Raw genomic sequence first — 27,920 nt, forward strand, 5'->3', positions numbered from 1 at the left:
AATTTAAATCACTTATCACAGATTTTATATTAAGATAAAATCATGAAATAAACAACATAAATCCTAATCAAATCTAAAATTTAAAAATTTACTAAATAAATATAGATAAAAACTATCAAAATCTAGCAAATCACAATAAAAACTCATAAAATCCGGAATTAATTAAAAATCCGAAAATTCAATAAAAATACCATAAAAATTAATCAATACTCTAAAAATAAATAATAATATAAATTAAGATAAAATCCAGAAATAAACAACATAAATCCTAATCAAATCTAAAATTTAAAAATGTACTAAATAAATATAGATAAAAACTATCAAAAGCTAGCAAATCACAATAAAAACTCATAAAATGCGGAATTAATTAAAAATCCGAAAATTCAATAAAAATACCATAAAAATTAATTAATACTCTAAAAATAAATCAAAAATAAATTAAGATAAAATCAAGAAATAAAAAACCTAAATCCTAATCAAATCTAAAATTTAAAAATGTATTTTTTTTATTAAGGAGAAATAAGGTAAGGAAAAATCAGGGCACATGTGGCAAGTGGGGCCAAGGAGAAAGAGCTTACATATAAAATATTAGGTGAGAATTAATCTAGGAGCGACACGTCACTAACTTGGCATGTGAGAGCGACACGTCATGCTAGAAGTGTTCTTTTATAATATAATATAGATGGAAAATAATAATTTATTAATATAAATTAATATAACGAGTTAGTAAAATTTTTGTGAGCAATGATTGGAGGAGGCCGGCCAAGTGGAGGTGAGTTAACTCGGTAACAGAAGCGAGTTGAGTTTGGGGTTTGGGATTGGGTTGTGACTAGTGAGCAAAAACTAATACCTATATCTTCTTCCTCAGCCTTCAATTTTCACTCTCTCAATTTCTCTCTGTCTCTCTACAGAGAGAGTTCTGTTTGGTTTTCTGACATCAAAATCCATTAATCCTTTCTGTTCTACTCTTCCAACCAAACATGTCTCACGCGCTGTTACGGCCGGCGCAAATCATGCCCGTCAACTCCTATGTCCCCAAAACCTCCACCCCGCCCAACTCCATCCCCAAACTCGCTTCCTTCCGCCGCCGCCGCATCTTCCTCGTCCGATCCTCCTCCGCCGCCGCCGACGTCGACAGTGACTCCGCACTCGGTAACAACTCCTCCTCCTCCTCTTTCTTGGAGAAATGCTTTGCAGCGCCGCCTGCACCTGTCGCTGCTTCCGTAGCTCCCCTCATGAAGGGTAAATACGGTGCGCTTGGTGCCGTTACGCTCGAGAAATCCAAGCTTGATATGTCGCAAAAGCAAACCAAGTCTAGTCCTGAGGTTAGTGCTCTCCCTTCTTCCCTCTCTTTATTTTCATTCACCAAATTAGGGTTCAGTTCTATGTTTATAGTCCAATTAGCAGAGTGAAAATTTAATTACTGATGAACAAAGTGTGCTTGAACAACTCAGTTATGATAGCTTGAGTCTGAAATGAGATTGGATTGAATATTTTTATTCAATAATTTAGTAGTTAGTTTGTATTGTGAATTTCATATGAGAATTATCAATACTGGAAGGAACAACAGTTCTTTTGGGTTGTACTTTTGCTGGCGTTTTGTGCTACTCATGGTGTTGCTAGAGCTAACTAGTATAGCTCGAGAAGGCGAGAACTGCCCTGAGTGTATTATTTGCTCCCTCTCATTGTCAATGGAATAACTGGTTTGCCAGTAAGAATTATATTGCGCAGAGCATGTAGCTATAGATTCCCAAAAATGCCCTAGTGAGATGACCGCTAAACTGAAATTTTAGATATATGCTAAATAGTTTTGAGAGGCACACAAAAAAAAGGGCAACAAAACAGAAAAAAGATGTGTGACGGAGGATGTGAAACCTGAAACAGAATAGAGGTCTTGGATGGAAAATGCTGAGCCTATGGCCAGAAAATGCGGCAGGGCTGGTAGAACATAGAGCTTGGCCGGAAAGCATGATGGCGGACGCTGGGTCCAATGGGGTTTGGTTGAAAGGAAGGTTGTGAAAGCGTATGTTGAATCCTTTTCTTCAAGGAAGACCAAACAAAACCCAAAATTTTCCCTGAAAATCTACAACCTCTGAAATGCTATGTTCCAACATCATAGCGTGCAACGTCGCAACAGTAAAACACGACACTTTGTCGGGATAGTAGCACAATAGCGGGCAATAATCTACTATGGTCCAGAATCCAATATTTTTATGGCCAGAAGTTTTCTAAGAGAAAAATGTAATTGTTATAGTTTAAAATAATTTTTCCCTTCTATGGAAAATGCATATCTTCAGAAAAAATAACTTACGTTATGATAGGAACCCAATTGTTAGGGATAGGCCCAATACTACTAGAGTCCATAGAAGTAAGAGGAAGAGGTGCAATGCACCAAATCAATTCTCACGAGAGGTGTAACCACCTGCTGAGGTGGCATGAGCTGTGCAGGTAGTGGGAAAGAGAGTGAGATTGGGGATTATATAAGCAAGTATTGTGTGAGAGAGGGGTAGGCTTGGACTTGGGAGAGAATAGAGGCACTCTCTAATTTGCCTCTGCTATCTTTTCTGTTTTCTTTCTACTTTTTCCCTGTAATTTCCCTGCAACACTGCTTCTGGGTATTCTCCAGAGGATTCAGTGCACATCTATCATATATCTAGTTTACTACACTTTGCTATTTTTCTGGTTCCTAACATTGGTATCAGAGCACCGATCTAGGTGCTGTGGTAGCCATTGATTCATGAAGATGTTTCCAGAATTTGATGGGAGATGGGCTTATGGATGGATCATCACGGTGGAGCAACACTGTGAGGCTAAAGGAGTATCTGAAGAGAAGAATTTCTCAGAGGCAGAGAAGGTGTTGACGCGTGATGCGTTCTTTTGGTGGTATTCCTGGAAAAAATGAAATCAGAGGGCAAAATGGTGGGATTTTGTGATAGCATTGCTGAGGGAATTCGAACCAGAATCGGAACTGTATCTGCCAGATCCAGTTGAAGATTCAGGGGAGGAAGAAATTCCTGGAGAAGAAGAAATTCAGAAGGAAGAAGCCAGAAACATCAAGGCATCAAACCTGGAACTGAGAAGAAATTGGTGTGAAGAATGGATCAAATCCAGAGGCTATGGTGATGAACAACGGCGAGAAGGAGGTGGAATTTCAGAGGATGAGAAAACTGAAGATGATCTGACAGAGAACAACGTCATTGCAGTGGAAGAGATGACCATTGCCGCAAAACTCCAGATCTGCGACATCCTTCAGGAATCAAGAGGTGAGGCAGTGGGAGTGATGCTAAGCGTCAAACAACCACCACCACAACCACCGGATCGATCGTGTCATGCGGCGGTTGAAGAGACGCTCAGAGGAGTAAAATGGAAGCAAACACAAAAACGGCCACCACCAAAGCCACCAGAGCTCTTGGACTGTGGAGGTAATCCGGCGGCGTACGCCACAACGCCGGCGCCGGCGAGGTCTGCGACCCAAGCTACACAGACGACGGTAACGACGGTGGCTAAAGATGAGAAAGAGATATTTCAACAAGGAGGGGCAAAACTGGAATTACAACAAATTAGTCAACACCTTTCTCTTGGTCAACATCTGAGGCCACCCTTTGACCTAATGGGCCTGGCCCAACAGGTTAGTTGCTGTGTTATAATACAAAAGCTGCTTCAGAAACCTCAAATTGCTCAGGGCAGAATAGAGTGTTATTTAAATAACTTGGGCTCAGTGTTTGAATCAAAAAATTGGGGCCCAATAATGAGCAAGGGGATTGAACCCTTTGGAAAAGGGAATTCTGGAACCATATTAGATATGGCCACGCAACTAACTCAGCAGAATGGTGGCAATGCTGCAGCACATGAGTTTCTTCACAAGCTTCTTATAGCTATTGACAAAACAGAATGGGAATTAGAAAACCAAGGATTATTGTCTAGTCAAACTGGTCTAGAGGGTCAACTACTGTGTGGATCAAAAGGAGATGAAGAACCACCTCTTGGGCGTTCAAGAATTGGTGCTAAAAATGCTGGCCAAGGATATACTTTTGAAGAGGACAAGATTTTTTTTCTTGCACTTTTGGATCTCTGTCGCCAAACCTCTGGGTTGCAACATCCCTTGCCGGTTTCTCAAGTGGATTTTATATTGCATCTGACTAAAATATATGCTGTTCTACAAGCTGGGATTCAACATTGGGAATTCAAAGACTTTGTGAGTAAGAGGCAGGAACAGTTTTTGTGGCATCGACCTGCTGGTAACACTTTGGTATCTTGCCACTTTTGGCCACATGGAAGTAGGGGGCTGATTTTTCATGGTGACTCTATTACTGGTCGAGTCAAGGATTTGTGGGATCATTATATGTTTGGTAATAGGGAATACTACTGCATGCTATTGGCATCATGGTTAGAAGATGAGCAAGTACTTGAATTGCTGAGTAATTTGTTGAAAGCTCAAGATCTCCTAAGTGCTCAAGCCAAAAGGCTGCAAGACAACTTGACTTGCGCGCTGGACATTGGGAAAACCCTCAGTCACAACTTCCTAAATCAAGACCATTAATCGAGGTACCCAAACAGAAATCCAGTTTTGATTCCCATGGACTTCTTAAGGTGGTAATGACCATAGGAATGGAGGAGTATGAGTTGAAGAAGATGGCTTTATCAGTTCCACAACAAAATCAACCTCTTTTCACTCTGTTCTTAGAAGGGAATGAGCTGTCAGTGCAGATTCCACAAGTGATGACAGCAATTAAGGTTTTGTTGCTTTTTGAGATGGGATGCCAGACTGATACATGGAATCCTGGAGGTTGTTCTGATTTATCAGCAACAACTTGGCCCACATCTTTTCAACAATGGGATCCAGGTGGTGGATTCTATTGTCCTTATCCAGATAATGCAGGGAAGTGGATCAAAGGGAGGCTGTTACAAGACACTTGGGGGGCAGCAACATACATTCAAGAAGGGTTTTCCACATCCATCCTTGAGGACAAGGATGTTTTGAGGGGGGGGGAGTGATGATAGGAACCCAATTGTTAGGGATAGGCCCAATACTACTAGAGTCCATAGAAGTAAGAGGAAGAGGTGCAATGCACCAAATCAATTCTCACGAGAGGTGTAACCACCTGCTGAGGTGGCATGAGCTGTGCAGGTAGTGGGAAAGAGAGAGAGATTGGGGATTATATAAGCAAGTATTGTGTGAGAGAGGGGTAGGCTTGAATTGGGATTAGGCTTGGGCTTGGGAGAGAATAGAGGCACTCTCTAATTTGCCTCTGCTATCTTTTCTGTTTTCTTTCTACTTTTTCCCTGTAATTTCCCTGCAACACTGCTTCTGGGTATTCTCCAGAGGATTCAGTGCACATCTATCATATATCTAGTTTACTACACTTTGCTATTTTTCTGGTTCCTAACACGTTAATATATCTCTCTATCTCTATTCTCTGGTTGACTAGTTTAATTTCTCCCTGTTAATTATCTGGTTAATCAATGCAAGTATGATTGCTTTTTTTTCCCTTCTTTTCTTTTTTTGCTTTTCTGTTAATTATCTTGTTGTTAGAACTTGGAAAAAAAGATTATGTTTCCATTCCTCGTTCTAGGTATTCCAAATCAAGCTTTAAAATCTTCTGATGATAAATACAGGGCATGACTAGTTAATGGGTGATGGTATGCAGGACCTCTTAATTAGAGTTCCCTTTTTTAAGGTTGTTGATTCTGAATGCATAAAATGATAATATTTAGTTTAAGCGCGGTGTATGTTTTGAGTCATTTCATCTAAATTTTGATTTTGTAGTTGGTGGCTTTGATTTCATGAGTTCAGTTTTATGATTTTATTTAGAAGTTGGTGTATGCAAATTCATTTTTATGCTTTTATTGGCAGCTATCCACTGGGGGAGGTGGTGGAGGTATTGGAAAGATAAACAAACATGGTGGTGGTGATGGGGGTGATGATGATGGTGATGATGATGATTACTTTGATGATTTTGATGATGGTGATGAGGGAGGTGATGATGGATTGTTTAGGAGGCGAATAGTTCTTCAAGAGGTTAGAAATCTCATTTATGTTATTGAAGGGTCCCTTTTCCTCCTTTGTGAATTATATACCACTGTGTAGCCTTTTGTTGTTTTCATTTTACACACCCTAAAGGAATGACAATATTTTTATCTTGCTGTAGTTATTTGACCGTAAATTTGTGGATGCTGTGTTGAATGAATGGCAAAGGACTGTGATGGACTTGCCTGCTGGAATGCGGCAAGCTTATGAAATGGTACAGTACTTTCCAAGCTGTGTTTACTTGTTTAAGTTGTGAAGCATATGACTGTATACTGACTAAAATTTTGCTTTTAGGGGTTGATTAGCTCAGCTCAAATGGTAAAATTCCTTACAATCAATGCCAGGCCAACTGTCAGCAGGTTTGTTTCTAGATCACTACCGCAAGGACTATCCAGGGCTTTCATTGGCAGGTAATTTCTATTATGCCCTGGTTAACTTGTAATATTTTATTGAAATATGAGAAAATTTGGAACCTAATGTTGAATGAGGAGGTCTAAGAAAAATAAAGGGAAAAAAAGAAAAAAAAAAGAAGTAAATGGCAACGTGAAGACTGTTGCATGAGGAGGTCTAAGGAAAAGGACCCTCTTGGGGTTGCAGCAGGTGGCTTGGTGGTTAGTATACCGTGGCTTGGTGGCTGGTCAATGGGTCAGTTGATAGTGAGTCTTGACGCTTGACAAAGGAAGTGCGAACACGAAGATGAAACAAACTAAAATGAGTCTCATTTTCAATGTTATTCTGACTTGAAAACTCATAAGTACCTAAAAATAATAACCGTAGCACTAATATTCAGGGGGCATTATTGGCTTCGCGTATGTTTCTCCCTCTGTAGTGGCGTGGTATCCACGAATTCTGCCGTGAAGGCAGTGGCAACGGCCATGGCTGTAAAACACTGCAATAGGAAGAACTGTAGGCAGTAGCGGTCCTTGTACTATAAACAACACTGATCTTAATATGACGGATTTATATGAAATGAACTTTCTTTTAGAGTTTGTGGTTGTATATGCTATTGTCTCATATAAATATTTTGTTGGACAGGTTGCTTGCAGACCCTGCATTCATATATAGGTTTCTATTAGAGGAGGCTGCTACTATAGGTTGCTCAGTGTGGTGGGAGTTTAAAAATCGGAAAGATAGGTATGCTTTGCTCTTTTAAATGATATGAAAGTTTGTCTGGTGTTCTCATTGATGAATTGAAGTAAAATTGTTATTTAATTTGACTCTAGGATAAAGCAAGAGTGGGATCTTGCACTTATCAATGTGCTCACTGCAGCAGCATGCAATGCAGTAGTTGTTTGGTCCCTTGCTCCTTGTCGATCATATGGAAACACGTTTCAGTTTGATTTACAAAATACATTGCAAAAGCTTCCGAACAACATATTTGAAAAGAGCTATCCTCTAAGGGAATTTGACTTGCAAAAGAGAGTCCAATGCTTTTTGTTCAAGGCTGCTGAGTTGTGCATGGCTGGTTTAAGTGCTGGTGCAATACAAGGTGGATTATCAAACTCTTTGGCTAAGAAAAAGGAGGGAAGGTATATGCAGGGTTGAAAACCCAACTTATATTAAATAGCATTGGGGCTTGTAATTGTATAAACCAAGACTCCAAGAGGTTTACCTGTGATTGGTCAAACCGAGTGCTAAATACTAATTTTATCTTGATTTGTGTCATATCTGAATCGTCTACAGGTTATCTGTGTCAGTCCCAAGTGTGAGCAGCAATGCACTTGGTTACGGTGCTTTTCTTGGAATCTATGCTAACTTGAGATATCAGCTACTATGTGGATTTGATAGAGCAATGGTTAGCCATTTTGATGTTATTGGAGTCGCATTGTTTTTCAGCACAGTTTCCAGGTCTGCTCTTCCCCCCTACCAAATGAGTTGCTCTTCAAATTGTACTTGTATTGTGGACTGTTTTTTGAGCATTTATTCTGAATATTCTTATACAGGGTCATGAATGTTCAACTAGGAGAGACTTCCAAGCGTGCCTGGCTTGGAGTTGAGGCAGATCCACTGGCTCAGTCAGATGATCTGTTGAAAGTTTACAACAGGACTTCTGAGAATGTAGAAAACTCATCCTCAAAATGGTTTATATCAAAGAATGCAGTTGTTTCTGGGCTTGGGCTCCTGGGAATCAAGCAAGGGAATGCAGATGTGTCCGGTGCAGAATCTCCAGCTCCTAAAGCTCGAAGAAAAAGGGTTGTGCGGAAGAAGGTTGCTGCAGGAACAGCATAGATTCCTCGGATGTGAATGTAGTCATTGTCAAATTTTGCTGTTTACTAGAGTTTGCTACTGCTGGAGTGCTCTTGGTGATATCACCACTTAAATCTAGGGAAAGGGGAGGGGTAATTACTAATTAGTGAGAAGATTTACATCACGTCAACTACAGATTGAGGAGGGTTTTTGTTCTTAATTTTTTCTCAGATTCTTGTATGGATCCCTTCGTGTTTTTACCATCTGAATCTGTACTATATTTGGAATGTTTTAAATAAAGTTGTCTTTAATTGAAATACGAAAACATAGTTCATATGCTCGAGTCTAGTTCTTTCAATGAATTGATGATTTGTGTTTTTAATCATGTAGTTTCATGAGCTTTCTCGTCCTCAAGAATCTTCCTTGTTCCTAATCCTGTTTGATAAAGAAATTTGTAAATGTTGCCCTTTTTCGTTGGAAGTGAAAACATGAGCTCATAAATCACGAAATAACAGATTCATGGACGCAAAAGGTAAAAGGCTTGGGTGAGAAAACATTGTATATATATTTGTTTGCATAAAGGCTATATTTTTTTTTTCGACCTAAAAAAAAGGCTATATTTTTTAGTTAATATAACGAAGGCTCATAGACTATATTACTTTTTTTCAACTAATACTCCCACGTTTTATTTTACATATTGATCATGTTTCCTAATCCTGATTTAAAATGCAGTGCAGACTGCAGCAGTCCAAAGAAATGAAATTAAAGCAAAACAATGGTGATGAGATAATAAACAACTTGTATATTTACACACACTTATTCTCACCATATTTTCATCAATTTTGTGTTCCTATATGCTATATCACTTTTCTTGTCCTCTTTGCATGAATTCTCTTCATTCTTTTTCTATTACTTTTTAAGGTGAGTGAATCACGATCCTCTCATGTGAAAACTTTCTCATGTGTCATGGTGTGAAGTTTTTGTGTCTATCTCTTTCTTCATATGCATTAAACATGTGTGACCTTATAAATATTTATGAAAAGAGATAAAAACATAATGTTTTATTTGACATTGTCATGTCTCATGAGAGATTTCAAATCCCCTCGAAGTGGAGGAAGAATTTAACTATTTTTTGTTTGGTTACAAAAGAATTTAACTATTTAAGTGTGAATAAATTTTCTCAAAAATAAATATAGATGAATTCGGATAAATGATGGATCTGAATTCTCCACCGTTAGGGAATCTACATTCACTAAAGTCAAGGGTATGCGACGGTCTGATTTAGACGGTTAATAAAATCAACCTATTTAAATCATAGTTGTCCAAGATCAACTGTTAAGTTTCATTTACCTATGTGAATTCCACAATCCTTAAATGAAGGGATAGACAAATTGAGGTAATGTATGTTTGTTTAATAGTTGGAAAAAAGTGAAAGAGGTATCGCTTTAGTTTCATTAGTTTTTTTGTCTCATAAGTTGTGTGAATGTGAATGTACATAGTAAAGCCTTTTCTAACTCCAAGTCCAACCAACCACTTGAGACTGGACTTGACTCTCACTTGTTCCAACCATTATCCACTCCTCTTCAGCAGCACAATCCTCTCTCAGATTTGATTTGCAGAAATGAGCATTGTGCCTTTCCTTCAATACTGGCTAGTCTACCATCCAACCATCCTCAACTTCTCATGGAACCCACCTCACACCCCTGCCTCCTCCCCACTTTTCCTCTCACTCTCCATCTTCACCTACCTCTCCCTCACTCTCCTCCTCTCCCTCCTCCCTCTCCCACCCTTCCCTCCCCGCCTCCTTAAACCCATCACCGCCCTCCACAACCTCCTCCTCCTCCTCCTCTCCCTCACCATGTCCCTCGGCTGCACCCTCACCATCCTCACCCACACTCCTCAATTCCGCTTCACTATCTGCTTCCCACCCGGAACCAAGCCCAATGGGCCCTTATTCTTCTGGGCCTACATCTTCTACCTCTCTAAACTCCTCGAATTCCTCGACACGCTTCTCATCATCCTTTCTCGCTCCATCCGACGCCTCACGTTCCTCCACGTGTACCACCACTCCACCGTGCTTCTCATGTGCTACCTCTGGCTCCGAACCTCTCAGTCGCTCTTCCCCATCGCGCTCCTAACTAACTCCTCCGTCCACGTCATCATGTACGGTTACTACTTCCTCACCGCCGTCGGGTCACGGCCTAAGTGGAAGCGCGCCGTCACCGATTGCCAGATCGTGCAGTTTCTCTTCAGCTTCGCCGTGTCCGGCGTGATGCTGTACTACCACTTCTCCGACGACGCAGGGTGCTCCGGGATGTCGGGTTGGTGCTTCAATGCTCTTTTCAATGCTTCTCTTTTCGCTCTCTTCCTTGATTTTCATCTTAAGAGTTATAATGCCAATAATAACACAAAGAAACGCTCTGTAGATTAGATAGAAGGAAATGCTCAATTGGAAATGAATGAATGAGATTCACTTTTTGTATTGTATGTTACAAGTTTATGATTATGTTGATTGCTGCAATCTCTATATTGGTTGTGTGCATTGGGAATACATGATTATGTGATTGATGCTTTGTGTATGTTTGGTTTGTCATTGATTCAAATGCAAACATGATTTCACATATTTAAAAGTATCAATAAGAAGCTAGAATTTGCCACGTGGATACAAGTTGAGGATTTTGCTCCGTCGAGTTTAACGTGGATCCACTTTAAGTTCAATGGAAATTCTCTCTTTTTTCGCTTACAATTCAAGTAATCATTTTGTTTCTGAATCGACTTTTAGAGCATAGATATCCCTCAAGCAATGCAACAATGCCTTGTAATTTAGCTTAATTATGAGTTGATTTCCCTGCTAACTAGTAACCTTTGTTGAGTCACACCCTGGACTCAAGTATGCAAGCTTCTTCGCCCCCATGAACTTGAAGCTTTAGGAGCTGTGCACTCTCTTAATGGCATACCCCACCATTATGAGTAGGATCATGTTGCCCCAGTCAAGCAAACTCCCACATGCAATGTTTCAATAAAATTAATCCCTATTAAGGCGCCTCAAATAATTTCATATTGTATAGTTATGACTTATGATCATTCCCTTTAAGGACTATTATAAAGCTTAGGCAGGAGTAGGAGGCATATCATTTTCACCACTCCACTCTCCATGGTCTAGAGCTTTGTAGTACTAGGTTTGGGTGAACATTTACTTTGTTGGTACTTGGTAGTGAATGAATTGGTAGCTATGATTGATTTTCCTCTTCTTCTTTTTCTGTTTGACCTTGCAATGTTTCAAATGGATTAGAGTAAGCTAGCTTGTTTTGCAATGTGTATTTGTGATATTATGATGTATTACTCTCTAGGATTTGATTCCCATATTTTGTAAGAATGTTTGACTTGACTTATGCCTTACAAAGCTTTAAAATAATCGATTTCCCTCCCCCTTTTATAATTTCTTAAGATACTCTACAAGTAAAAGAACAACTAGTTGAAATAAAATAAAAATAAAGGAACAAATGTATATGACTAAACTAAAAAGGGATATAGTAAATGTAAATGGACTAAGACAAAGTTCAAGGTCAAATCATAGGGAACAAATGTATGACTAAACTAAACAGGGAAATAGTAAATGTAAATGGTTATTGGTGATCACTTTGTGTTGACCCAATTGGCATTTTCAATATTTGGTGCAAAACATGTCCACTTTAACTTTTTTTTTTGGTCACTTCCACTTTAACATTTGGATGACCCTCTTGAATTTTGGGCCTCAAGCCCATTGCATATACTAGTCCAAATCTACTAAATTGGATAATTGATTTGGTTGTTTGTCTTCGCATACTACCAGAGTTATCAGTCCATTTAATTGACGATGCTGCCTAATAATAATGGCTTTATCAGGCTCATTATTCAAATTTGGTCCTTTTTTTTTACATTACCTGATGAACTCAACTAATCGGCTATATAAACTATTAGCTCACATTCTTGAGTTAATCTAGCATATTAAACTTTACATTTACTAGGTTCTTTTTTTAGTTCCACCTAGTTTTCTTTTTTCGTATTAACATCATCATTTTAACTAAGCTAGCTCGGACATTTTTTACAACTAGTTGAATCGCTCTTTTGATATCCAAGATATACAAAGAATATTTTTGACAACTAGTTGAATCAAGGTTTTTATCGAATCGCTTAATCATTAATATATAATTCGTGTTATCCATATTGCAATGACTAAATATTTAGTAAATTCATTGTCAATCATTTTCAAATAAATGAATCGGCACCGTCTACCCTGTGTCTGTGTCTGATTTTAATACATTGGGGTGAAAAATCAATGTTACTAGATGCTAAGATCTTTTTCCATTTGTTGTGAGAATCAAATGTCTGGAATATGGAAATGCTACATCAACAATGTGATTCACCTTACCACCGTTTCGGTCGGCCTAAATAACTACACGACTAGTGACCATTAAATTGGTCATCGGGATTATCAGGACGACTAAATGCAAAATTTCCGCTCATTTAACCAACTAGCTAAATATAAAGGTAAGTGGTTATACTGTTATGCAGACTAACGATAAAACATATCTACTATAAATCATTTTGATCACTAGCACAAATTTGATAACACTGTAAACTACTATCATTATTCATTTTGCTTAACTACACTCTCAACCACATACACCACCTTACATCACTGGATTGATTAGAGTCACGCCTTGCTTAAATAGGCAAGAGCAAAAACTATATTTTATTATTAGCTTTCTTTATTCATATTATGTATACAATGAAACTTGCACTCATATCACACATATGAAAACCATGATACCTACCAAAGTCATCAATTTGCATTAATCCATTATCTTGCTCTTTATTTTCTGAAGCTTTTCCGTGTTGGTTGATGATGGATAAATTATTAAATTTACGATTTCTTTTCTTGCATCATGCACAAATTTCAAGCACTTAGTTAGTTTTGACAATGTATATATTTGGTTTTTCATATAATCTACTCATTAACCTACTCATCATAGTATTTGTACTTTAGTTTTTGTTGTAACTCGTATCAGGTACGGTATCTGTATTAGTGTAATATAGCTCGTGAATACAGTCAATTAGGAGAAAGTGTGGTTGGTATTGTAATTACACTCACATAGATCGAGAGTGAGATAAAAGTAGAAGAAAGAATATAATAATTGATGTGATGGAAAAAAAGAAGATAATTAAAATTAGTAGAAATAAGATAAAATAATAAATAGAGTGAGAATGAATTAAATCTCATCCAAGTAAAGACAAGAATAGAAGTTGAAATGAAATTGAGTAATTGAAATTTTGTGACTCTAGGGAGACCGGGAAGCACTCAGCTGTGAAGGAATGCCATTCTTCACCTGCTCCATATTTATTGAGCTGCGCGCTTAATCATCAACCAAAACCAAGAAGGTCTGAATTTTCATGTGAACTCCGTGTGGTGACTCTGTCACTGAATGGCTCATGAGTGCTGAGTCAGACACATAATTCACCATGCATGCCTATTATTACATTCACATTTAATGATGAATTACGTGCAGCAGGTAAAACATCAAAGATCACCTCAAAAATAAAATTGTGCATATTTTACAGAAACATTGACTCCTACACTCAACAAAGTAATTTTGTGACCACAGAAGATGGAACCTTAATCCGAGTGAAGAGCAAGGAAGAAACACGTACCCCCAACTTTGCATGCTTCCATTGAATTGAAAATTAGCAATCCTATTCCATCTGCAACTCGACCGACCGCAACCGCAGTTTAAAACTCTGACCTAGTAGTGGTGTTTGATTAGAGGGACCAGTGATTAAAATGAGTGACATATTTTCTGGGTTGTTGTATTTGTTAGTGAGCAATCCCACCATTGAAAATTTCTCATGGATCCCAGGAAAAACCATGGCCTCATCTCCAACCTTCCTCTGCTTCACAATCCTCTCTTACCTTCTCTCCATTTTCATTCTCACCAAAATCACATCTCCACCATCCATTCCCAAATCCATCCTCAAACCCATCTCAGCCCTCCACAACACCTCACTCCTCCTCCTCTCCTTCATCATGGCCCTTGGCTGCCTTCTCTCTGCCATCTCCCGTGCACCTCACCTCCAATGGATCATATGCTTCCCGCCCGGAACGAAGCCGGTCGGGCCGCTCTTCTTCTGGGCTTATGTCTTCTACCTCTCCAAGATCCTTGAATTTGTGGACACGCTACTCATCATCCTCAGCGGCTCCTCCTTTCGACGCCTCACGTTCCTCCACTTGTATCACCATGCAACAGTCTTGGTCATGTGCTACATCTGGCTGCAGACGTCGCAAACTATGTTTCCGGCGGTGCTCATCACCAACGCCTCCGTGCATGTTCTAATGTACGCATACTACTTATCATGCGCGTTGGGGGCACGTCCCAGGTGGAAGAAACTCGTGACGAACTGCCAAATTATGCAGTTCTACTCGAGTTTCTTGGTTGTTAGTGTGATGTTGTACTTCCACTTCACCAGTGATTATGGTTGCTCTGGGGTTTGGGGTTGGGCCTTTAATGTCGTCTTCTACACCTCTCTTCTCCTCTTATTCCTCGACTTTCACAGGAAGAATTACGGTGCATCTTCTAATAAAACGATTTATTTCAATTAATCCTGATTCCATGCCTTTTTAATCTAATTAATCTCATTTTCACAAGTAACATTTGAACAATTTTTTTCCCTTTTTTTTTTTTCAAGTTGCATGGCGCTACAAAGTGCATGTTTGAAAAATCACGGTGAGCTAAAATTAATGTAGATAAAAGCATCTTCTCTTAATTTTTGTAAACTAAGATTTAATAAACAATGTGAATATTCCTTTTCTTTTTTCCTCTTTTCCCTCTTATAATGCTGGTAATAGTATGTTTTACTCATTAGATTAGTGCAAAAACATTTATATTAGTATTCATCTCACACAGTTATTGTTTAAATTACATTTTCTGATTTACAGGGTTGTTGCCAATATCTTGCAAGGAAGTTGGTCGTAAATCACGCACAAACATAAGCCGATCTCCATGAGAAAACACCAACTCAAAAGACACTAAACCTTTGTGAAGCGCGGCTAATAATAAGTCTAGCATGTGGTAGGTCGATCACTGACGCTTTTAAAAAATGATTTACTTAAAATCTGAACTAACACTTTTTGTTTCAGGGTAATTTACCAGGATGGAAAATACCAATTAAAATGGAAAAGGATGGAAGAATTGCATCTATATATATGTGCTTGGAAGGGGAAGGAATTCTGGAGGTGAAAAGTTCTGTGTCAGTTTTCTTTGCTATCATTCGAAGAAAATATGGACTAACTTAAATGCCCTTTACCCCATTGTATTATAAACCATACCCTTTTAGTTACATTACGTTTTTTTTTTCCTTCGGAAAACTAGTTACATTACGTTAAATACCTTTCTACATTTTTTATGTACTTAGTAATAATAATTATCTGAATGAACACTATCTCCTAATAAGCCATCAAGTAATTCTCTGAATGAGAAATTGAATATTGATGAGAGCTTCATAGAGGAACGTGATTGTATTTGAAGCAAATCTCTGCGAGATAAAAGTGTGATTGAGAGGTCTCCATCCAATGGATCCGCGGAGAGTGTAATATAGCTACTGATTGACTTGCTAGAGCAGATACTAGATACTCACCCGTGTGTTAGAGTTTTAGAGGCTCCCCATGTTGAGTTGAGAACTCTCTTGTTGAAAGATTATTTACTTATTCCTGAACGTTTTTCTTTTCTTTTCTTGTTTTATGATGTGTCAAATACTACTTAGTTAATTAGGTTATTATTATTATTATTATTATTGGAATGATTAAAAATGATCCAAAAGAGAATGTAAACGTTAGGGACGTCATTGTGTTCAAAATTATCATAAAGAAGGCTGAATAGGTGAAATGAATAGGGAATGACTGAAAATTATTCCTAAAACAGTATTCTTATCTCTCTATTTAAGTGTGAACATGCATGCTTCCCATTGGCACACAAGTTCATTTCCTGGAAATTGTTTTTAGCAAATTATGCATGCTGAAGGTCTTCTCCATGTTGCAATAGACTCATTTTTTATTGCCTTTTTTTCGGTTTTTGTTGTTTCATTGACTTTTCATTAAGTGCAAATCGAATTAACAAAAGGATATCTTAAAACCTAAAAACCAGACATATAAATGAGAATTGTCTGCTGTAATAATCATATATTTTCTTCACATCTAGCTGGGACTACGAGATAAGACATAGAGTGATGAGTCATGAGACACATTGAGGACAAATCTGAAAACTAAACTAAAAAACATTGCATGCGAAAAATCCAAAGACAGAAACGCAAGTACACTAGCTTTCTATTATTATTTTTTAAAAAAGTGAAACAAAATTTACATCTTTACATTTTCTATAAGCAAACCTAAAAATAGTATCACTATCGATCAGGACTTACCACTGCCCTGTTTTCCTTGTGATTTTGGTTGGTCCTTAAATTCCTTTAAGTACATTTCTGATCTTGATTCTTCATTTTCAAATGGTAAAACTGCTACTGGAGGGCAAGGCACTGCATGCCACCGCTCCCTTAAAAATTTCTTGAATTTCTTAACCATTTCTCTCCGAAACTCGAGCTCCCGTGTGAACATATCCAAGAGAAGAAAGGAAAGAATGTACTTGAATGGGAAGGTGAGGAGAATGGTTGCCCACGTTAACAGCACCAGAGCAGCCTCAGTAGTTATCTGACAAAGGATCAAATCAAAATTAAACATCGACAAAAGACGGGAGTAAATATCAACAAACGCACCAAAAAATAATAATTTGAGGGCCATCTAAAGAACATGTCTGAATGCAGATCGTAACTAAATATTCCATTATCCATAATATAATACCTGTGGATGGCCAGAAAGCAAAATAGATCGTATTTTGAGAAGTGAGACATTCATTTGCTGCAGATAATGCTCAACATCACGCATAGCATCTTTTACAGCAATGATCTTTTGTATAGTATTTGATGGGGGTTGATCACGTATTGTGACTGCACCAAAAGATCGTCCAAGGCGACCTTGCTCCTTAAGGCCCCTGATTGTGAGCATTCCAACTGCTGCAATCATCATCATCGTGGGAAAAATATATGACAGCAAGTTTCTGGAAAGGAAAATTGAACAATGAGCTCAAAATACAATAACAGCATGGAAAGTTAAGGTGCTCATAAACTATTTACTTAATCATCAATTACTATTGAAATAACATACGCTACAAACAAAGATGTTCTGTGGCAAGCCTCTAAGGAAGCCATATATCACCAATCAAAAGAAAAATTCAAACCACATGAATGTAAACAATGAAACAGTTTCTGTAAGTAGAAAGTCATAAATTTATCCATGATAATAGAGCATTTCTCCTTAAGAACCATACCACTGCAAACTTTGCATATCTCCATAAAACTTTACATCCTTACTACTCATGAAGGAGCTTTGAAATGAATTACCAAAGCTACCTAAAAGATGCCAAATACCAAAGCTATTAACCCTTTTCCAACTAGGTGGGGTTGGGTGCATGAATCAAACAATGCCAGAATACTCTGTCATGTATTAAGTTCACAAATAAACCATTTACCTCTAAATCTCCCTTAATAGTTTGACCTATAACTTTCTATTATCCTTCTATCCCTAACTACTGGTACATCAATAACAACTCGCTATCTAGCTATAAGGTCCAGATACACCAAAGTTGCCAAAGTATCAGTGTTGTACCAATGTTATTTGCATACGATACTCCCATATATGTATCCAAGCAGTATCTTTAATTTTTTTTTTAATCCTTTAATATCATTTAGTCAACTCTCCTTACTAGTGTTTCCATGGTCTTCTCTACACACATCCAAACCACTTAAGACTAGACTCTACCATCTTTTCTATAATGGGAGTTACCTAAACTTTCTCTCTAATGATTGTCATCATAACCTTATCTCATCTTGTGTAGTCATGTAAACCTTCATTCACTATAACATTCTCATCTCTGCAATATTATCCTTACTTTCTTATTGTCTTTTTACTGCTCAAACACACAATTCCACACAATAATGCAAATCTAATAGTTATAGGGTAAAATTTCTCTTTGAGCTTGAATGGTACTTTTCTATCACATATCATACCTGACGCATCCATCCATTTCATCTACCTTGTGTGGATCCTACTGTTGACATCTCCATATATTTCCGCCAATTTTGTAAGATGGACCTAAGGTACTTGAAATACTGACTTTTGGAATCATTTATTCTCCAACTTTCACCTCCAAGTTAGAACTTGTGCATCTCTTACAAGTTGTATTCCGCATACTCTACTTTACTTTACTTAATAAATAAACAAAAGAGTGGGGGGGGGGGACTATGAAACGAATCACGTTACTCATCCAAAGCAAACAGACCTCTATTAACTAATAATCGTAAATAAATTCTAAATAATTATATTTCAGGGGAAAAAACGGCTTCCAAATTATCAGACAACCACCAACAATAGAACAGCAAAGAAAATTAGATATGGGTTTACCTAAAAATCATTGTATAGGCAAGTCCAAGAAACGAAACAGTCAAGTGTGGTTCTTCCCAGCGCCTAAGCTTTTCAAAGTTTTTGACAGTTAAGATCAAAGGAAACATTAGCTCCTGCACAGGAACAGGATCTGTATAAGACCATATGATATTTGGGACTTAATTAACAGAACAAACAAAAAAGCAAAACTAATCAAGGTTTTTTCATGACTAAAAGGAAATTTCATGAAAGACTGCTGCTATTATATGATCAAATGAAAATTTTCCATACTGATTTTTCACGGCCAAAATCTAAAGGATGAAATGAAATACATCAATAACAAATCACTACCTAGCTATGAAGTCCGGAAACTCCAAAATTGCTAAAGAGTGCTAGGGTGACAGTTTCAATTTTTATATATGAAAATAATCTTTGATACTTTTGGGAATGCATCCAATATGTTAGGGTTACAGTTTCAAAAACTTGCCTTAAACTTGTTATAAAGACTTGCTCTTATTTATCATGTTGTGAGAGGAATTGGTGTACAAATTCCTTTAATAACTCTTTGAAGAGTCTTAGAATTTGGGTTAGGCCTAACTCTACCCCAAAAGCGCTTAGAGGTGAGGATTGCTATACCCTTTATAAGGAATATTTCGGCCATATCTCTAGTCAAAGTGGGACTGTAACAAAGAGAAACAAAATGGATCCTAAAAAGGCAAAGGATTTGGCTTGGGTGCATTCCAACCCCTAACTTTTGTCTAGGAAAAATAAAGAATATACTAAAGGAGAGAAAAGGTTATTGGATGTTACTGAAGATGTACATTATCCACTTGACGGTGGAGGTGGACTTCTTGTGGTAGAATCATCTCTTAACAAACTAGACATAGAAGTATGCTTTCTTAATAATGTGAATGAGATAAATGAAAATGACAGTTAGTTTTAGACTGTAAATAATAGGCAATTGAATAGAGCTGAAACTTCTTTTAAATAAGACTAATAATACATTTTGTGATACTGTGACACATTGAAAAAACACAGGTTTTGTATCATGTTTAAAAAGTTTAAATATCTAGACTGTATCATATCTTGATTCAAAAATTCCCCATATCTTTGCATCCGCGTCATGCCAAGTATTTGGGCTTCAGCTACCTGGTGTTCATATAGTTTTCAGTTATTCCTAAATCATAATGTTGATAGGCATCATAATTATATTTATTATTTAGTGGAAAAGAGAACAGGGAGTCCAAATGACCGGTATATTATGAGAAATATAAAAAAGCTTACTAAAGCTATTCATTTAGGTTGGGCATAGGTACTAATTTGATTGAGGTCATCATCATAATGTAACATTTACTCAAAATCATCAAAAGAGACATGAGGTAAAGGTAAGCATCCCAACCTTGAAAAGATCAATGTTGCTGGGTATGCCTTGTAGAGTTGCAGCATCAATGGTGGCTTGAGTCTTCTCCTCAACCTGGTACTTTTGTTTGCTTGTTTCTGCTGCTCTTTCTGTGAGTGAGAAATCAGCCACAACAAGATTCTTACTTAACACTAAACCTTTTACCGAAGTGTTCTTCCAAAAACTTATGGAACTACTAGATCTCCAAGATGGAGATTTCATCCACTTTTTTAAGTACACACTTCCATCAATGTCAAAAATATGGTTTCCATTATTAGCCATTTCATCCGAAGACCGAGTTTCTAGATGATTGCGAGTATTTACAAATCCTGTGACTAATGGGCCTCCCCAATAATTAACAGCCAAAGTTTGGAGGATAATATCACTATGCGGCGCATTCTGTAAATATGAAAACTGAACAAGCTTGGTTGGATCATCAAGCATCTTCTGCAAATGTTGAAGGGCCTGGAGTCTAGCTATACCGTTAATGGCACTGGTTTTTGCTCTTTCCTTTCCTTTATGAGCCCCATATACATTAGATAACAACTCATCAGAATCATCAGGTCCATACTCACGTATGAACTTGTGCAAAGAAATGACCTCACTTATCAATGCATGCCAAACATCTCTCCTCATCTCACCTCCCAAGTCAATGAATTCCAGAACCCACCAATTCAACCTAAGTATGAATGTAAGACAAAATTGAAACATCAATGATTTTAAGATGATGATGACGATAAATGCAGCAAAGCGATACAGACAAAAGTGGAGGAAAATTTGTGGGTTCTAAACTGATGGTGCATGTTTACTGACGAGCTAAGTAAGTCATTCATACATCAAACCCTCCTGTATCTCCTTTAACACCCTCCTCCAGTGGAGAGAGAGAGAGAGAGAGAGAGAGAGAGAAGGAGAAGGGGAGTTTGATTTTCTCTATAAATTTTATAACTTTAACTTCAAGAACCTTTATTTGGAGTTTTAATCTTATCTACCTGGAGAGATTTTCATAATAAAGATAGGTCTAGGATTTGAACAAGGAAGCTCAAAATTTTGGGCCCAACAAGGTTTTACAGAAGTAGAAGCCAGGAATTTCAAAATCTAGCAGGAACTCAGTTTGTAAATTCTCCTTCCATAAGTCAATAAGAGATGTATGATGTTTTGGAAACTCCTTATCTGATAATATCAGTTAAAGTATATAATTGATTGGCAAGTTTTAACATAAACCATTATGTTACTGGACATGCTTCCTGTGAAGATTTAAAAAAACAAAACTAATAAATCAGGTACAACATGAGAAGCTAAAAATAGGACGAGGAAAGAAAACTTTGGGACAAAGGCAGCTGAGTAGAACTCACGACAAACTTTTGCTCAAAATGGGCATGGAAGTAAATTTATATTTAATATATAAGAGAATTAGTGAAATGAAAATATACACTGTCAGTTAATCAGAATGAACTCCGTGTATTACTATTACTTATACCTAAGGATATCAGAATAATTACTTTATAAACCCTAATCTTACTCTACTTGATCTAAGTTAGTATGGTAAGAAGATACGTCATAAGCAGTAGTTTACTAATTATAAACCCTAAGCATATTCCAATCAGAACATCATAAAACATGCTAGATCATCAAATTGGTTACAATATAAACCACAAATCTCAGATAACAAAATTAGTATAGAATGTTGAAGAAGCTTACTCTGAACCCGAAGAAATAGAAACAGCAGAGTCAAAGAGCGCAGACCCAAAAGGTCCAACCTTTGCCTTCACTACCTGTAATCCATCATGTGTAAGATCCAATCTCATGGCTCTCTTATTTCCCAATAAGCCAGCAGCCTAGAACATAGATTCAAATAAAATAAATTCAATAAAACATGATAGTGATTACTTTTTTTATGATATATCTTTCAGCAGTTCACTTTTACCCACTTTAGGGAGTAAGCCAGTTAGTATACAACACAATATATCCTAATCTTTAGTGGCTAATTATCTAATGACATTTCCTCAAAGTTAAAATCCTTTGTCCACATTTTTCCTTGTGATGAAGGAAGTTTTTAAGGTCCCATCTCTTGTAGCACCTAGATCTTGTATGAGACTCTGAACAACATTAAAATTGATGCAATGCCACTCAATAAGACACATAACCCTTCTAGGTTAAGCTGGCTGCAACCATTACCTGCTGCAAACTCGATCATTAGGCTGAGTTCAAATGTTCTTCAATAAAATAGCTCATGCACAGAACCTCATTTTATCCTGGAAAGTGAGTCTATATGACTCGGCAGTGACCTGGAAGCTAAACCTATAGAAACTGAGTGTATCAGTTATGTCTTGGTTCCTATATCCAGTCCGAAACTGGCAGGACCATGGACTTCTTTGAAGCCCGAATCATTAATATTCACATCTTCCGATGCACAATTAGAAACTCATTTAAGTGAAATTTGATTCTGTTACCTCTGCATGAGGAGAACCTCTATAGTTCTCTTCTTGAACAAAATTGATGTGATAAGTCCAGGAGATCTCATAACAGGCAATCACATGATAAGACGGATATAATTATGGGCCAAGAGATGCAAGAGGTCAAATGTATCTTTTGGTTTTTATAGGCTTACAGCATTGAATTATGTTGCAGAAATATTAGAAAGTTTTATTTTGTGCCATAAAACCAACAGGCAACAAAACAATCAGAGATGCTGATTTTTCCAATCACATCATCATCATGATCTTGCTCATCTATTCATAATTTGCAATATAAAGAGTGGTGATTGTGCTTAGCACAGAGAAATACAAGGACCCTGTATTGCCATATGAAAAAATTTAAAGCCTATGAGGTAGTATATTATAAACATATCATATAATCATAAAATACCTCAAAATAGATTGCTTTATCAGTAAGAGTGAGTTTGCCAGGCCAGGCCATATTATTCTCCCATTTCAGAACAGGCTTCTTATTATTGAAACCAAAGCATAAAACCTTCTCCTCTGATAGTTGAGGAAACTCTGGAATCTGATATGACCTCTGTTCTTGACGCACTCTGCAGTAATATCAGTCCAAGTTCAGCACAACAATTCTATAATACCAAAAGGTGTTTATAAATTTTGACAGCATTCCATCACAATCAAGCAATAAGCATGTTCATAGAACAAACCACCAAAGGGAAGATAGAACTAACAAATACCATAATTTTATGCTACAATTCTCCAGCAGAATTCAGGCAGCTTTACCATATGGAACGACTAAAAGGTAAACTACATAACTTTTTACCAGATAATGGAAACATCAGAACTAAAAGTGAAGAAGCTGGACTATTGGTCTTCCAGGGTTATGTTTAAATCGGGCAAAGCTTGCATGGACCTTCAATGTACTAGATTAGAAAATTGAAGGGCGTGGCCTTCAATTTTACTTTAAAGGGCACACAGGAGAGGAGTTTGAGGCAGCAATACGGAAATTGAACAGTTCAGAAGATCTTTTACGACAAAAAAAATTTGATCCCCTTATCATGCAAAAAGAAGGTCCATTCTTTCATAACCCAATCATCCAGATAAATTAAGAATGCCTAGTGCAAAAGAAGCATTGAAAATTGGCAAACCATTCTTTAGCTTGGTGGTCAGAAACACATGTTAATTGGATGTCTTCTCCTAAGCTCATCATATCGTCAACAAAAAGATCGACATTGAAAACTCACTTGACAAATTCATTAATGTAGGTCAGCCACAAGCTGATTGAAATTCCATCTTGATCACCAGCAAGAGCCGTAAAAAGATTGTGCGCTGTGGGGAGGTCAACCACACCAGCGATTGCAGGAGCAATACGAGCAAAAGCCTCTTTGGTGACAAGTTTACTCTGCAAAGTCCACCAAATATATCTGAAGTGATCTCTCTAAATAATAAATATAAAGGAACTAAATGAAATTATATGATTAGGCCAAATATAACTGGAAATCACTGTGACAAAATATATCCCGCCTTCAATGCTCTATCAGGACATTGTTGGTTGAATTAATGAGATGAAATAAATATTCCTAGACCTATCATCATACTCTTTTTTGGTTGGTGCAATAGGGAGGCTATTCCAAGTTTAGAGTCAGTGACCTATTCTCTGATTAGCCATGACCACTACGCATAAAAGTTCAATGATTGTGTTACAGTTTAATAGACAAACTAGAGGGTGATTTCCAAAGAAATATGTTATCTCTCATTACGTGTCTCCTATATCCAATCAGCAGGGTATTCACATGCCTATATGGTGGCTGAAGTAAATAAAATAAAGGAAAGAAGTAAACCTGTAAGGAAGCTTTCTCTGCAGTGCCAGAAATGCTATCAGTGTAAGGATTTTCCCAGGCAAGCATGGTTATGAATATCAGCCTCTGGAATGCAGGGTCCTACAAACAAGTTCAATCAGCAGGGTATTCACCAAGTGCATGTTTGACAAACCCATGATGAATTTACAAAAAAAAACAGACAATGAGCATAGTTTCATATATACCATCCAAAGAAATACCTGGAGGGAAGGATGAACTTCAGAAGCATCCTTTGACAAAAATCTAAAGCAGCAGTATTCAACCAAATTCCGGGCATCACTATATACAGATTCAGGAACAAGTGTTTGAAAAATTTTCTGCATTTTCTTCCCAGTCAATCCATTCATCCTGCATATCTTATTTTCAGAAAGTCAAATAATAATTCCTGTATCAGTCTAAATCTAATAAGCATGTAGACTAGTAAGCAAATATATATATATATATATATATATATATATATATGATGCAAAGGCATTGATTGACCTCACTGACCTGCTGAATTGCTCAATACATATAACAGCAGCAAGAGAAAGAGTCCTCCCATATGGCATTCTGCGGTTAATAGTCTGCTCCACCATGAATATATCCTCCATAACTTGGAATCCGGAATCATTTTCAGTGTCAAGTTGTTTCCTGATTTTTTTTGCACGCGGAGAAGTGACTTGATTGAAAAAATTCTGGGTCCTTGATAACAATACACCCAATCTTTCTTGTATAGAACCTTTTGGAAAAATAATAATGAAAAGTTTAGAAAAAGAACACACTGTATAATCAATCTGAAAGAGAAAAAGATTGATAACATACTAGCAGTCATGTCATTGAGCTTCCATTTGTCACCCAAAGATTGGGGACCGAACTTGAAAGGAAATTTTTGCTGTGAGAAAATTCTGGTGTCTCTGCGTGAATGAATCATGTGACTGGGTGTCAAAGGCGGTGGTTTCAACTGCATCATGGGAAATTTTGGCAACATTTTTGGTGATGATTCTAAGATTCAAGGTTGGAGCTCATAGTAGAAGCTGAAGAACATGGATCAAAATGGAAAGTAATTAAAAATGAATTTTTTAATAGAAGAAGAACATGGATGAGAGCAAAGAGTTCAAGACAGAGACGCATAGTAAGTAAGAGATATTTTATGCACTTCTCACTTGTTTAGGTTGACACACTGACACACCCAAGCACTTCACCCACCACGTGCTAAATCCAATTATATTTTTTTTATATTTTTAAGTGTTCAATTTTTATAGGGTTAACTATCATATTGGTCTCTGTGTTTGAGTCGCCGTCTGAGGTAAGTCCCTCCCCGGAAAATATTTGGTCTAAAGTCCCCGTGTTTGAAAAATTTTTGGAACGGGTCCTCGCCGGAGGGCGGAGCTCCGGCGAGTGATGATTTGGATCGCTGACTGGGATAAAAACGCTGATGTGGATTTTAAAAATAAATAAAAAAATAAATTAAACATCAGAAAATTAAATTAAAAACCCAAATTAATTAAAATTAAACTTATTAAGTAAAAAATAAAAATCACAACAATCTTTTCACAAAAACAAACTTTCTACCTTCTTCATCATCATCTTCTACCATTTCTCATCAATTCTTTTCTGAAACAAATTTTCTCCATCTTAGCAAGTGTCCACCTCTTCCAAAACCCCAATCTTCATCTTCAACTTTTTCTACAAACCTAGCCAGTCAATAGTTTCATCTCAACCCAACCTGCAACTTAAACCCAGAATCAAGACCCAAATCCCAAAAACTCAACCCAGAATCCCTCACCGTAAAATAACACCATCAAACCAGAGAAATTGTTCAACTGTGGAATTCAGCCATAGTTCCTCTTCCTGCAACCTTGTAGTCCAAAGAAGATCGAGAGAGAGAGAGAGAGATGAAGAAGGAAGAGGCGCAAAAAGGAGATCGAGAGAGAAAGGTTCAGATCTTGCTCAAGTTTCAATTTTTACCCATACTGCTTCGATCTCCCTCTCGCATCACCATTTCCCTTCGCCCAGCCATCATCTTATGCCACGAACCTAAACCCCCAAATCAACCAGAAGGGATGCAGATCTGGAACATTCCTTTGGTAAAAAAAAATTGGGAATACAAAAAACCATGGAAGAAGAAATCCAGAAATACAATCAATTTCCAGAAAACAAAAAACCCCAATCCCCACCATAGCTGCCCCAGTTAGAGAAACCATGGAAGAAGAAATCCAGCACCGCAAGAAACGGATGCACATAGCAGATGGAGGGGTGGGTCGCGGGTGAGGGAGGGATGGGTTCAGAAGCTCTGTTTTGGAAGAAGTGAGGGTGGGTTGCGGGTGAGGGAGGGTTGCGGGTGAAGAAGTTGGAGCAGGAACACAGATTTGTTGAAGGAGGTGATGAGGAAGAAGATGATGTGATGGAGAAGATGAAGATGATGAACATGGAGATGAGGAGTAGGAACACAGATGTGTTTAACTTCACCAATTTTTTTTTTTGATTTTGGTAAATTGATTTTGTGAATTAGACTAGGGTTAGATAGTTAATTATATTTTTTTAGTTTATTGGATTAATAAATTTGAATTCTATTTTATATTTTTATTTTTTATTTATTTTTAAAATCCACATCAGCGTTTTTATCCCAGTCAGCGAGCCAATTCATCACTCGCCGGAGCTCCGGGCTCCAGCGAGGACCTGCTCCAGACTTATTGCAAACGGGAGGACCCAGATTTGCAAATTTTCCGGGGAGGGACTAATTTCAGACGGCGAGACAAAGACCCCAAGTAGACGATTAACCCTAACTTCAATTCCCCCAAATTAACCCAAAAAATAACACTCCAGAATCATCATCATCATCAAAACACCCCAACCTCAAACCCAGTGCACAACACAAACCCAGAACACCCAACCTCAAACCTCACCCACAGTTTCTAAACCCCCTCACCCAACCTCACCCTCACCCTCACCCACCTGCAAACCCTCACGACCTCACCCAACCTCAACCCTCACCCGCAAACCCCAAACCCCAACCCGCAACTTCACCCCCAAACCCCAACCCGCATCCTCACCCTCACCTGCAATCGGAACCAAAACCAAAACCCCAACCCCTACCCCCAACCGAAATCCCCACCCCAATCTAAGTTTGGATCCAGAAGAACCCAGAACATGGGTGAGAGAAGAGAGAGGTGAAGAGATCGATCAACCACTTGATAGATCCAGAAAAACCAAAACACCAGTCTTCATTCTCTTGATAGATCCACTCATCAGGCTTCACCCACAGTTTCTTCTGCTTCCGACATGGAGGAGGCTCAATCCCAACCGAATCAGTACATCAATATAACAAATAGCAAGTCAGAGACGCACAGGGGAGGACAAGAACACACCACGCCCAATACAGAACAGAACAGAACAGGTATGCAGCAGCTACACAGAACACAGAATCTGGTCACCAACTTGAATTGCCTCCAAGACTTTACGACCAAAGGTAGAAGCAAGAACAAACAACCACCCTCGAACCACC

The 27,920-nt window shown here is 37.8% G+C and overlaps 4 protein-coding genes across 6 annotated transcripts; 3 read left to right on the forward strand and 1 right to left on the reverse strand.

The window, feature by feature from the left end:
- The first annotated feature begins 794 nt into the window (after positions 1-794).
- On the forward strand, positions 795-8,551 carry LOC130722321 (protein RETICULATA-RELATED 1, chloroplastic). Its single transcript, XM_057573012.1, has 8 exons — positions 795-1,325; positions 5,855-6,019; positions 6,150-6,242; positions 6,323-6,438; positions 7,064-7,162; positions 7,252-7,557; positions 7,712-7,876; positions 7,972-8,551. Exons 1-8 carry the CDS (start codon positions 981-983, stop codon positions 8,255-8,257), a joined length of 1,575 nt encoding a protein of 524 aa, XP_057428995.1. The 5' UTR covers positions 795-980; the 3' UTR covers positions 8,258-8,551.
- A 1,139-nt stretch (positions 8,552-9,690) lies between these two features.
- On the forward strand, positions 9,691-10,766 carry LOC130726747 (elongation of fatty acids protein 3-like). Its single transcript, XM_057578051.1, has one exon. It carries the CDS (start codon positions 9,837-9,839, stop codon positions 10,644-10,646), a length of 810 nt encoding a protein of 269 aa, XP_057434034.1. The 5' UTR covers positions 9,691-9,836; the 3' UTR covers positions 10,647-10,766.
- Positions 10,767-13,551: 2,785 nt separating this feature from the next.
- On the forward strand, positions 13,552-14,979 carry LOC130726375 (elongation of fatty acids protein 3-like). The gene has a single exon (XM_057577634.1). The coding sequence runs from the start codon at positions 14,037-14,039 to the stop codon at positions 14,850-14,852; it is 816 nt and encodes a 271-aa protein (XP_057433617.1). The 5' UTR covers positions 13,552-14,036; the 3' UTR covers positions 14,853-14,979.
- A 1,570-nt stretch (positions 14,980-16,549) lies between these two features.
- LOC130722976 (uncharacterized) lies at positions 16,550-25,555 on the reverse strand. Of its 3 annotated transcripts, none has more exons than XM_057573882.1 (11): positions 25,238-25,555; positions 24,917-25,154; positions 24,634-24,781; positions 24,416-24,514; positions 23,819-23,976; positions 23,002-23,167; positions 21,835-21,971; positions 20,137-20,815; positions 18,759-18,871; positions 17,100-17,355; positions 16,550-16,949 (listed from the first exon to the last, which is right to left on the reverse strand). In XM_057573882.1, the coding sequence occupies exons 1-11, from the start codon at positions 25,401-25,403 to the stop codon at positions 16,656-16,658; spliced, it is 2,454 nt and encodes an 817-aa protein (XP_057429865.1). In that variant the 5' UTR covers positions 25,404-25,555; the 3' UTR covers positions 16,550-16,655. The 3 variants fall into 3 exon arrangements, with proteins under 3 accessions (XP_057429865.1, XP_057429866.1, XP_057429867.1); XM_057573883.1 differs by having other exon boundaries at positions 24,926-25,154; positions 25,238-25,554; XM_057573884.1 differs by lacking the exon at positions 25,238-25,555 and having other exon boundaries at positions 24,634-24,789; positions 24,926-25,066.
- Between the last annotated feature and the right edge of the window lie 2,365 nt (positions 25,556-27,920).

The sequence above is a fragment of the Lotus japonicus genome, chromosome 6 (genome assembly GCF_012489685.1).
Source record: "Lotus japonicus ecotype B-129 chromosome 6, LjGifu_v1.2".
In the NCBI taxonomy this organism is placed as follows: domain Eukaryota; kingdom Viridiplantae; phylum Streptophyta; class Magnoliopsida; order Fabales; family Fabaceae; genus Lotus; species Lotus japonicus.